This window comes from Anabas testudineus, chromosome 4, assembly GCF_900324465.2.
Source record: "Anabas testudineus chromosome 4, fAnaTes1.2, whole genome shotgun sequence".
Taxonomy (NCBI): Eukaryota; Metazoa; Chordata; class Actinopteri; order Anabantiformes; family Anabantidae; genus Anabas; species Anabas testudineus.
Window position 1 is genome coordinate 11,834,522 of NC_046613.1, and position 12,776 is coordinate 11,847,297.

General features: G+C 41.1%; 1 protein-coding gene across 1 annotated transcript; it reads right to left on the reverse strand.

The window, feature by feature from the left end:
* Nucleotides 1–327: 327 nt before the first annotated feature.
* Nucleotides 328–12,222, reverse strand: cdc34a (cell division cycle 34 homolog (S. cerevisiae) a). The gene is made up of 5 exons (XM_026345875.2): nucleotides 11,732–12,222; nucleotides 4,822–4,908; nucleotides 4,460–4,557; nucleotides 3,278–3,412; nucleotides 328–3,144 (listed from the first exon to the last, which is right to left on the reverse strand). Exons 1-5 carry the CDS (start codon nucleotides 11,912–11,914, stop codon nucleotides 2,922–2,924), a joined length of 726 nt encoding a protein of 241 aa, XP_026201660.1. The 5' UTR covers nucleotides 11,915–12,222; the 3' UTR covers nucleotides 328–2,921.
* Nucleotides 12,223–12,776: the final 554 nt, after the last annotated feature.

Consider the following 12,776-nt stretch of genomic DNA (forward strand, 5'->3'; position numbering starts at 1 on the left):
CTGAAACATAAAACATGGAAAGCATCAGAAAATCCTTTAAAGTCTCCACCACCCTCTGAGTGTAGCAGGGTAACTGCTGGTTAAACATCTCATCATGCACTTTCTTCACACTTCAACTCCACAAAAAGGTTTTCACCATTAAGTGAAAGGGAAAAGCAAAGACGTGACTCTTACCTTTCAAAGCCAGTCTCTCACTTTCATTTAAATTTCATTCACTCATGCGACTACAGCGTCTATAAAAAGGACAGAGGAGGGGCGACCAATGAGACCATGAAAACTCTCTCACTGAGTGAGAGAACGTAATACTCCAATAAAAAAAAGGCAATATCTAATAAAGATCTTTATTTCAGAATTTAAATAGATTTACAAACCATAAGAAAAAAAAGAAAAGAAAATATAAACGAGAAAAAACTAAGAAAAAAAAAACAAACATTAAGTGATCGCAAAAAATCCACATGTGCATTTCAAGGTGGACATTGTAAACAGTCCTTTGAAGCCAAAAAGTGAGACTCCCTGGGGTCAGGTTCACTCAGTTGGAAAAGTATTTGTTTGTTGGTTGGTTGTTGTTGTTTTTTCCTGAGGTTTTTGTCATTTTCTGTAATTAACTGCTGGGTTTTGTCCCTCAGTGATGCTTCCACCAATCAGAGCTCAGAGAACTGGGGGGGCGGCGGCGACGAGTGCAGAGGAAAAGACAATAAAAATAAAACTAGTTTGACAGAAATACATTAAAACAGGCTGTGTAACGGACATGAGTCACTTATTGAGTAACAACAACTAGTTTCTGAGCACTCCGGGCTTGGTAAAAGGCTACAATGATTACAGTATGGTGTGCTGTGCCATCTGTGCGAAGCTTCTGTAAATTGGCTGGTATATTTATTTGTTCTTCTGTGAAAAATCTTGGGTTTTCAAACAATCAGGTCAATATTCTTAGCACTTATTATATGTGATATAGAAAACATTGCAGCTCACTCCACAATTTGGAAAAAACAAAACAAAAAAAACAAACAAAATAAATCCTGAAAATAGTAAAAGAAACCCAAACTAAACTGACAACCCTCAGCCCACTCACAATGCAACAGTTTTAGATAAAATTGACAACTTTTGACCCTGGACACAATCCCAACCCTTATAGCAGATCTAAAAATCACAAACACATCAGCATGCTAGTTAAGAACCACATTCTCCTGTTCATGCTCAGGGATCAACCCTTATCCTACTACCTTCCCATGTCTGTGCTTCTCCCCCTCAGCTCCTCAACACACCTTCTAAACAATCAGTACATATTCATACACAACAGAAACATGGCTATAGTGACGTTGAGAATCTCCTCAGAAATACTACTGGATAATGGTAATGTGTTTTTGAGTGTGCAACAAAGCACTTTCTGGCAGTTGCGAGAGGGTCTCTGACAGCATACACTGAAAACAACACCCCATCAGGCTGCGATCATTCTTCTGAATCACTCACACTGCTACCTGATCTCTGAGGTAACAGGGTTCACCGATTCAAGTGAGTCAAGATGGCTGTGGCCCAGCTGAACAGTGGGGGCAGGGGAGAACTCCCTATAGACACAGCCCTCTGAAGGCTAGTGTACGATCTCGGGAGACTTGTGCTACTCTGGTTTTGAATAACAAACCACTGAAAAACAAAAAAACTAATACAACTACCCATGTCCACTTGTTATAAAGGACACACTCAGTCCAAAAGGTATAGAGCCGGCTGTATAACACTCAAGCTGGAGTTCAGGTCAGACTGTGGAAAGGCTCAGCTTTCCTGCCACGTTTGAAGCACTGCATATTAAGTAGGTTCAAGCACTGACTGCATAGATTTCTTAATACAGTACATTGGATTTCAGTAGCAGCAGCAGGCTTCGCTAGCGGTTTCTTAATGCATACAGGCCACTAGTAGCACGTGCTTGTGTGATGAAGGCTATGTGGCAGTAGGTGGAGGACGTTTTTGGGATTCTGACCTACATTCCACTCTTCACTTCAGCTGTTGGAGCTTACCTTTCTCACTCACACCGCAGACACATCTGACAGGTGCTGCTATGAATAAGTTGGAACTTGTTGCATCTGGAGGGCGCTGTTTACACAGTGTCCCCACCTGAGACCTCGTGAGCCTGAATATTACCCTCATGTTCCACCTTTGCCTGGTTTGCTTGACACGTCTGTCCAACAACTCATTCTGATCTTTAATAACAGCGAATGAAGGAAGGCACAAGGGAGCATGAACAGCTTTTTTTTTTTTTTTAACGGATAATTTCCCTGTTTGGAGCAGCACAAGGCCTGGGGGCTGAAAGGGTTAGAGGTGAAGCATGACAGGGCTTCAAACAGCCTGCTAACTGGAGATCACACACATGGACTCAGATGTGGAGGGGACTCAGGTTTTCCAAACACACACACACACACACACAGTCAATTTTTTCTAAAGATACTTTCTGCTTGTTTTACTCTGACCTGTGACATTACATCTTGGTCATCAGATAAACTTAGTTCTTCACAAAGCCTGATGTCATGGAGCTAAAATATTTTAGGAGAAATGCCAATTATCAGTGCACGCAAGCAGAAGCTAATGAGGATGTACTATTACTACAAATTGCCCTGCTCTCTGTGTGTATGTGCGTCTGTCATGTGTGCAACCTCTACGCAGGCAACATGAGAAAAAAAAACAAAAAACATGTAAGAAACAAACAGAAACAACTCTGTAGCTTTCTTTTCGATGCATCAGGTTTTAGTGTGCATACTGTGACTGCACATGTGACAGAAGGTGGACAAGGGGTGAATGCTACATGAGGATGAAGAATTAAAGGGAAGAAAGGGTGGAGGGTGGTCGGGGAATTAAAAGTTCAGTCCATGACAGAAAGGGGAGATGTTGGGGGTGAAGGCAGGGACTGGTCATGGGTGAGGGCTGGGGAGGCGAGGTCAGGAATCCTCTGTGCCCGAGTCATCCTCGTCATAGCAACAGTCCTCATCGTCATCCTCGTCATCGTCCTCCAGCTCCTCGTCGTCGTAGTAGTCGTCATACAAGAGGTTTGAGCCGTCATCTGTGGGGGGAGCTTGGGTGCGGACGCAGTACTCGTCCAAAGTGATGGGAACCTTGACGCCGTCCCGCTCTGCATCAGCTTTGGTAGCGAGCACTTGCTTCCTGTGAGAGGGAAAGACCGCAGATAGAGTAAAGGGGAAAATAGAAAAATCAGACCAGGCCAGCGCTTAAGTACTCTGTGTACCTGCTACACCGACAAGCTCCCATTTGATGTGTGAAAAACACTGCATGGTACCTGATAATCTCGATGTATTCTCTGTCCTTGCCCTTGCTGTCCCTCCACTTGCGGTACATGACGGACGCGTCCACGTTGGCTGGGGAGAAGGTGTTGGGCTCATTCAGCAGAGATATCACACTGAGCAGGATGGTCCTGAAAGACGTCAACAAGATGACCGAAAGTGAAGAGAGAGATTAAAATAGAGGAAGGCAATACAGGAGGAAGGAAGGGAAGGGGAGAAACCCCAACCCAGGTGGTAGGGACGGGAGGATGGAGGTAAGACGAGACAAGAGACATTGATAATGCAGGACAAAGACTTGTTCAAAAATGGAAAGAAGGGCATATGGACGAGAGACAGAGATGGAGATGGATGACGTTTAACCTTCAATTATTGTTGAGCTGAATTTAGCTGCTACCAGACAACACTTTGTGTGACTCAACTAGTTTGACAAAGATGTCGATCACCTCGTGGAGTGCAGTTAACGCCACCAAAACATGTTTTCATATTTGTGATTCCACCAGTTCACCTAGTGTCTCCTTTATTCTTGGGAAAAAAAAATGTAAGACTACACTAATGTGTCTGCTGTTGAGATAATCAACTCCAGGAGCTAATTCTTATGGACTCACTTAAATGCTGCTGTGAGTTTTTCCTTCACAGTTAAAAAGTGTTTGACCAGTTCCCAATTTCAAAAAATCATCTTTCCATATTTGTCACACTTAAATGATTCAGATCAAACTTAATGTTCTATTATACAAAATATCCAGAGTAAATAACAAAATGCATATTTAAATAGTATTTTCATTTATAAAAGAAAAAAAAGCTGTCAAGATGGACTACAAGCTGCACAAATATGTTGCACAATATGTAAACCATTTAACCTGTTATGACTGGTAGACAGGGAGACACGGGATGGTGCGAAATTGATTAGACACCTTTCCTGTCCTAATCAAATCTTTGTTAAATCCGAAGGCAGGAATATAAACAAATAAACAACAGAATAAAAAGAAATTTAAGCTCATCAGTTGGCTGAGAGACGGCCGATTGGTCTGAATCAATTCTAATACATAAAATGTATTAAATTTCAGGAAGCAACAGCAGAGGCAAACACTATAAACAAACGTGGCTGAACTTATGCTGTGTGTTGTCTTTCAGCAGGAGAACCTAGAAAGGAATTGAGGACATTTCACTATGTTGAGCACCTGACGTTCTGTGTGGGGTTCCATCGCTCTGAAGGCAGCTCGCCACTCTGTGGGTCGTCCACTGGTGGGTGCAAGATAGAGATACACACATCCCCGTTCTATGGACAGGAGAAGACAATGTTGAGACAATATTTTAGTTATAAGTACCTAGATACAGTTTAAAAAAAAAAAAACAAACATTGTAAGCTCTTCAACTATTCATTTTGTCTTTTATGCGTTAACATTAAAACGCCTAAATCAAATCTTATACTTCTATATCCCCGGCTTAACCAACTCTAGCTCACTGTCACATTAATTATTGTTGTTCAATCAGAGAATGAGTATTTTTGTGCTGACATAAACTGTTCATTTGTCATAGTTACCTCATAAATGTTGGGATGCCACATTTTTGTGAGAAAGCGGAAAGCAGGTGGAGAGTATGGGTAGTCGACGGGAAACTTGATTCGTGCCTGAGGGAGAAAAACACATTAGCAAAGTGAGAGGCAGGAGATTTATTTATACTTCTGTCATGCCAACATACAAGTCTTGATTGTTGTGTTTGGTAAAACAATTTCCACCCCTTAGGCAACAGAAGGTTATAGAGTGTAGTAGGGAAACCTACAGGTGACACTATGATACCTTAAGGTACTGCATATGATTTTAATATACAAGTAGAGTTGTTAAAAACACTACAATGTTTACTATAGACACATCCTTTCTAAAAACTATCTTACTGGGGGAAACAGGTCCCCTGGGTTAACTGAATCCAACATGTAAGTCTGTGCAATGCTGCAGAAGGAACACACTCGCACACAGCTGCTGTGCAAAGAGAGGGCCTCATCCTAAAGGCTTTTCTGCACAAAGACTTTTGACCAACTGCTGAGTTAAGACCTCTAACATCACGCTGATCAGCTTTAAAAGTAAAAGAAATATATATATACACAAAGGTAACTATACTGTATATTCAGATCAAGCCCTTTTGTGGTAGCCGAGCATGGAGGGAGGTGTAATATAATATGTGGAGGGAGGAGGCTCGCAGTGCATGGAGCTTAGAAAAACACCAGTGGGTGAGGGGGGCCACTGATATAAAGACAGTTACACCACCATCTACACTGATGATGGTATAACACGCAAACATCACTCACAGCATGAAGCCTTCTGCTGATACACACTGGCACACATTTGCTGACTTGCACGGTCAGCTGGTCCTCACCACAGTGACCTGATGAGCAGGAGGGAAATCGCCTGCATGGGAGCAGGGAGGTGGTGGAGTTGTAGTGGGAGGAGGAAGAGGGGGTGAGCGATTTTATTTGGAATAAAGGGGGTTGTGCTCTACAGTATATAATACTATAAGCTCTTCAGCCCTCTCTGACTGTGCTGCAGGGTTTAAACCTGTATGGCTGCATGTAGTGAAAACACTGCAAGTGTGACCTGTTTACAGTCACCAGCTTTGTTAGAGTTGTATTTCAGGGTCTGAAGTCATTGAAGTATGTATCTGTACGCACAGAACAACTTGAAAAGAAAATCTTGGATGTTAAGCATTTAACCTGATTACAGGATAGATTTGTTGTTTGCAGAGAGAGAAAAAAAAAAAAAAAAAAAACAGAAAATCCCAGGGTCCTATTGACCCTGCCAAAAACCGGCAGCCCTTTGGAAAACAGGGTTTGAGCCAACATTGTACACATTAAAGGGTAGCAACAGTGCAACACATAGTAGCCAGACAGAGGGACAGAGGAAAGGGCTAGGTAGGAACAGGGACAGCTGTCCACTAACTGAGAACTGGGCAAAGAAACTGTTATTTTGTAGATTTGGTAAAAATGTACTCTCTTCAAAATGAATTGAAGAGGGCTGCTCTCCAGCCATGTGAAATCTCTGTCCAGGATGTCTTTAGTTTGCAGGCACGGTTACAAATATATTAAAAACAAGTGCAAAAGTCTCACCACCACCAAAATCAAATTCACACTGGAAAACAGACGTCTATTCATCCACTTTCCTCCAAAATGTTCTGTGGTATTTTAGAAACAAAAAGACAACCAGATATGGAAAACAAGTGTCAGTCCAACTGTGGAAAGAAAACTGAACCCTGGTGACACACAGAACACAGGCACATCTTAATGCCAATACATGTTAGTATAAGAATATCTCATATCTCACTGTGTGGACTGCTGCTGCAGAAGAGAGACCTGTGCATCAGCACTTTTTCATAAAATAGCTCCATTCATAACGATTCTGTGAATCCACAAGTAACACAGGAAGCTGGGTATATGTATTAATGATAAGCATGAGCATTGATCCCTGTAAGAAGTTAAGAGCATGGTTTCACAATGCAGCTTACCATGAGGCTTTTCCTAGAACACACGGCCAAAAACTGTATGTAAAAACAAGCAATGCAAACAGTTATGATTTAGGGTTGCTAAAATAAGTTGTTTCCAAATGTGTCATAAATGATGAAGTGATAAGTCTACTTTGTGGTTTTAGCTGTGCCATGTTGGTGACTTTACTGAACAAAAGATCAGAGGGCAGAGACTTGAGTTGACACCAAACACTGAATGGGTAGAGGAAGGAGAGGACAGGCAATTTATAGAAGCGTGACGGAGCTGGCCTACACACAGACGGGCTGCTTGGTTGGGTTGTTTGCTCCATTTAGTCAGCACCAACCAGACGGAGGAGAATAACACAACAGGGTGGAAGAAGGAAAGAAGAGCAGGACAAAAATCACATTTCTCTTAAGTTTCCAGGGAACATCCTTACGTAAAGTAAGACTTTAGATCAAATTCCTATGTGTGTTCCTGTCCTTTATTTATATTCACACACTAGCCTATTCACTTTTCTCCCCACAAAACTCCACAACCTTTCTGGATCAAGCAATAACAGGTACTGGAAATGATTTGTTCCTTCAGACAGGGCAGCTCAACCAAATTCCCTGTGAGTTTCAAAGTACTAGTCCTGACATCAGTACATTTGTTATAACATGCTACCACAGGCTTGCATGTCATGCCTCGTAATTGGATTGACCACAGAATTAACAGCATCCAGAGTCAAAAGATGATTCACCTTCACCAGCTCATCAGAGAACTCGACCTGAAGAGCAGCCAATTTCCTGCTATGCACGCAAAAACAGACCCATAAAAGGCTGGGTGCATAGAATACAGAATTTAAAATTAATTTACTTTCTTGGATTGTGACCTAAATAAAAAAAAAGCTAATGAGAGTGAGTATACCCACTCCTTGGAAAATGACTGTAAGGAAAAAGTAAACCAGGTCAATGTAAAGACCCCGAGCAGAGCAAATCATTCTGTTCTCCTAGTGCACCTCTTTACTTTCTCTATAGACCTTATCACACAATTCTCCACACACCCTCTCTACCCCCAATGACAAGGAAAAAGGTCCTTGTGTGAAGTAAATTCCACAGCCCCACACACACACTATCATGTTCATACCCAACAGGCTCCAGCCTCATTAACTCAACTCAGGAGAAGGCTGTAGGAGAGGAGAAGGGTCAAATGCTGGGGTTGTGTTCTAAATGATTATTGATTCCCAAATGACTGTAAGATTTGAAACAAAAAGCTCACACAGCCATGTGTCAGAGGTGTGATTGCCAAACTGGTGGTCCATATAGGAAGAGAACAATAACACAAGGCTGTAAGTGCAGGAGACAGTTATAAGCGTCTACTGGGGCCCCACATTCACCTCTACTCACAGCGGGCTCTCCTTTCAATGGGGCAACGCTGCAAGGAAGGGCTTTGCCTGGTCTTGATCTGGCTTTATCTGTACCCCCTCTTTTTTCCTCTACCCTGCTCTTGTTTCTCTGTGTCATAGCCAGAGGGGGGAAACATGACGCTGGCAGCTCAGCTGGGTCTGACCCAACCAAGCAGCCCTGCAGCTGGGTTGGGCCCTTACGTCCATACCTTCCTCTCCGCTGCCCCTTGTACAAGCTTGTACATATTAGGAACCACACACAGCTGCTTAACTCACCTGAGCCTGTCAGAAACTAAAACGACAAGACAGACCTGGACTAAAACCAAAGGATAACACCTTTCTTTACCATGCCTGCCATGGCGAAAACCTTTTCACTGAGATCTAAAAGTCACGGTCACCCATCTAAAGTCCCAGATGCCTCCACAGCAGTGCAGCACAGACTGGTGTTACTACAGACACAGTATAGTTTCTGAAACATAAACAGATGGCCACATAGTTGTAACGGTAGAGCACAAACAAAGCTAGATATCAAATATTCTCAGCTGCCAGAAAAAGAAAAACTGTCGTTTACAAACTAAGTTTGTAGACCCACATATCTTTACACATGTTTTTGTTGTTTAATGAGCCCAATAAGCTCATCAACGTGTCAAAAACAGAAACAGTAGGAGCATAGATGTCTATATTAGCTCAAAAATACGGATTTTACCATCTGTACATAACCAAAGAGCAAATGACCCAATTACCAAAAAAAAAAAAAAAAAAAAAAACCTCAGTATTTTCTTGTCTGCAATTATCTGGTATGGATAGCAGAGCAAAACAAAATGCTTTTTCTAACTAAATCAGAGGGGTGGTACGCTGCCTGGATTCTTTGGAAAGTACAGTAATTATGTTTGGCTTGTTAAGGAGTCACTTGAATTGAATAACAATAGTAAACACAACATGAGCCAGTCATATAGTAGATTTCATGGGCACTTTGACCATTTAATGTTAATATATTATTTAAATATTAACATTAATTAAAGTTATTGTATATTGCAGGTACTGAATAAGGAAAGTGCTAAATTATCATATTTTGAATTTACATGATGTCTTTAAGGGCAAGAAAATGTGTGATGGCATCATGGAGATGTTCAAAACAAAGAAAAAACTGCAGATTGAGCATCAAATAATCACAGGCCAGAGAGCTATAGCTAGAAAATAGACTAAATTAGAAAATGACTAAAGGAAGGAGCAACTTGACAAATGGCATGGCAAGTAACTGCAGCCCCCCCGGTTCGAGCCCAGCTGAGGACTATGCATGTGTTAGTCCCTCTCTTATCAGATGTTTCCTGTCTGTCTCCTTATTAGAACTATCTAATAAAGGCACAATGACAAAATAAAAAAACAAAAACAAATAACCATCACAGTTTGTAAGGTTTGATGATGATTATATGACAAGTAGGCCATAAAACTATACAGTCTGGACATCAATTTTAACTGCACAGCTACAATACAATACAATACAGCACATAAATATGAATGCTGTACATGTTTAAGGTTAACCTCACAGTTGATGCTAATCTGAACATCAGCAAAGTGAGATGGGATAGCACTTCAGTGCAAGTAACAAATGCCATTGTAAAGAAGGGTCAACATAATGGCAAAATGTTTCAGTTTTGGTCCAAGGGCTACTGTCCAAACACCTTATAGAAGTCTGTACTGTAATGGTAGGAATCTCAGATGCTTTGCCTCATACATCTAAAGTCCTAGCTGTCTATGGTCTATGGAGCTGACTGGTCATCTGCCAGTAATCATCAGACTCTCAGAACCTGGAGCAATATGTCACATGACAAAGCAGAAGAAAAAACACTGAAGACCTTCAGCTTGTAAATTTCTCAGAACCAAAGAATAAATGTCAGCATAAGGCTGAATGTGAGACCAACAGGTCAAGGGTCAATTTTATGATGATAACTTGATACTGTTTACTCATGTATTGTTCATCCAAGAGATTATCTACTTCTCTTTTAATGACATTTAAATATGTCTCACTCCACCTTGTGCCGGCAGTCATAATGTATTCACTACATCCTTGTAGAAATTGACACACCTGACTCAGCCACGTTTTGTGTGACGTTATTAAGTGCCCTATTTCAAATGGAAAGGCAGCCTCAGCATGTCTTAACTACTTGTTTGCTTGGGTAACCTGGTGTGTATGTTTCTTTTTCTTTTTGTTAGAATATGGCAAACTGGTTGGATGGAAACCCAGCACAAAACAATGAGTCACAGCCATGCGGTGGATTTCACAGGCAAGCTGCGCATTCCTGGCCCGACAAAGGAATCCAGTACACAGCACCCACACAGATACAGCGAACACCGTCTACGGTAGCCTGACTGGGGCCCTCTGTGATCACAGGCTTGACTAAGAAAAGAGGCAAAAAGTAAGGCTTTCTCAACAAGTGAAATGACAAAACACTGTAGAAATAGATATTGGAAACAGTGGGAGCCACTACTTATACATTACCTTTTAGTTGTTATGTTTAAGCAATGTTTAATGCTGGATTTAGTATGAGCATGTGACAAAAACCTCTTGTAAAAAGGCATCATGTACAAAGCAATAAATCCAAGTATTTTATAGGATAATTAATCATATGTACATGAAGCTTGTCAGTGCTTTGAAAAAACTGAAGTTGATTTTGACATGCACTAAATTTGAGTAATAAAGTACTAAACTGTGTGCAGGGCCATTCTGTATTTACAAAGTAGGTTAAGTTAGTTACATAGGGTAACTCCAGCTTTTAGGGCAAAAACAAACAAGTTAACAGGTAAAATAAGTTCAGGCTGACAAATTATGAGCTGGGGAAAAAATGACACTTATCTAAAACTCGAGTGGCTCTGTTAACCACCAGTGTTTTGTGACGGAGGCAGAAATTAAAATAAAGAGGAACCAACACATCTTCCCTCTCAAGGGAGGAAGTATGGCATGAATAAATAAAATGTCTTACGAGCTACTTTAAGCTAGCTAAGCTAAGTGTTGATATTTCAAAAGTAATCCACGTAACGTGGGTTGGTTTCATCGAGTTCAACTCAATATAATGCCATCTTAATTAATATTAAGCATATCCCTATCCAACCTAAGTTTGCTGGTATGTAATGATAAAATAAAATGATTTAACGTCAATTAACTATTGTTTGATAATACAAGTCAGAGTAACAGAGCTCGATGCTGTTATGCTAACAACCTTTTGTTTCATGTTAACACTAAAGTAACTCTGTGCCACTATAACCAGCCTCCATGGATGTCTATTTTAAAGACAAACAAGCCAAAGGCAAAAACTTTGAGCGGCTACTCCTGCTGCTAACCAATAATGGTGATTGAATTTAGTAAATTATAAAGTTGAACAAACTAGAGGAGACAGTTTATCACAGTAAACACACAACAACTGTCATGTTAGCTAAGTCAACGATGTTAACGGTTAACGTTACCTGTCGTCGTTGAAAGCGGTTACACGGAGGCTAAGGTTACATGTTAACCTGAGTAAATCACCTCAATAAATATAATTAAATCAACCAGCTAACGAACAATGGACCGACTGCTAGCTAACGTTAGCTACTCACCTTAAAATAACCACCCTCGTAGTGAGTATTTGGGGGTCCGAATATCGCTACTTCCCAGTTGTACATGTCCGACTCGTCCACCAAAGTTATTTTGAACCCTTCGACTGGCTCATCTTGGAGACTTTTCATCTCCAGCATTAGGGCTTTTTGGGAACTGGCTACATAATGTCCATGCTGAGCCATATTCCACAATGGTTTGTATAAATATAACAGCAACCCACCACAGCTGTGACTGCGAAGAAGGACAAAGCTAACCTAGCTCGCTACAAACAATAACGCTAGCTACCAGTGGAGGAATGAAGCCGTTTCAAGCTGGAACGCGTTAACGTTGGCCTCCGTCTGTACAGATCCGAGACAGGGTCTAAAATCTGGACTGCTCTTTAACCTATTGGGTCGGAGCTGAGACACCGTCCTCTGTTGTGAACAATCCCAGGGAGCCCCAGTTATGAACAACCACCTAAACCTAGCTCCTGTTATCAAGGCGCACACTGTCTAATCGACTTCCGGCTTCAGCTCTGCAAAGAAAAACAAAAAAACAAAACAAAACAGCGCACATTTATGTTTCAAACATACTGTGGCTGCAAAAAGAAGACACGAACAGACATTTTCTTTGTTTATTTAACAGCTCGCAACTTAAAATGATTTTAATTTATGTTGATTGTTATATACAATATATTATCATTCAAGGGCTACTATTTAAAATCACGTTATTGTTTGTTTTCAGGCAATTAGGTGATCATTTAGCTAGGCCAATAAATAGCCTGCTCCCTGAAACAAGGTAAAAACGTTCAGCAGATCAGCGACATAATACTTAGAGAATGTGTTTTATTTTGAAAGTCTACACAGGAAACGCGTTTCTTTTTTTAGCCCGGTTAGCTTGGCAGTGATGCTAAGGAAAGCTAACCCCTCTCTTTTTAGAGTGCATGTAGCGGTAACGGGACTTCGGCTGAGGGACCTTTGTGTTTAAACTACCTATACATGAAACAATGCAACTAAAATCTGTGGCCTTGTGAGCTGAACTTTACTCCGCTCAGCTGTTCACTGT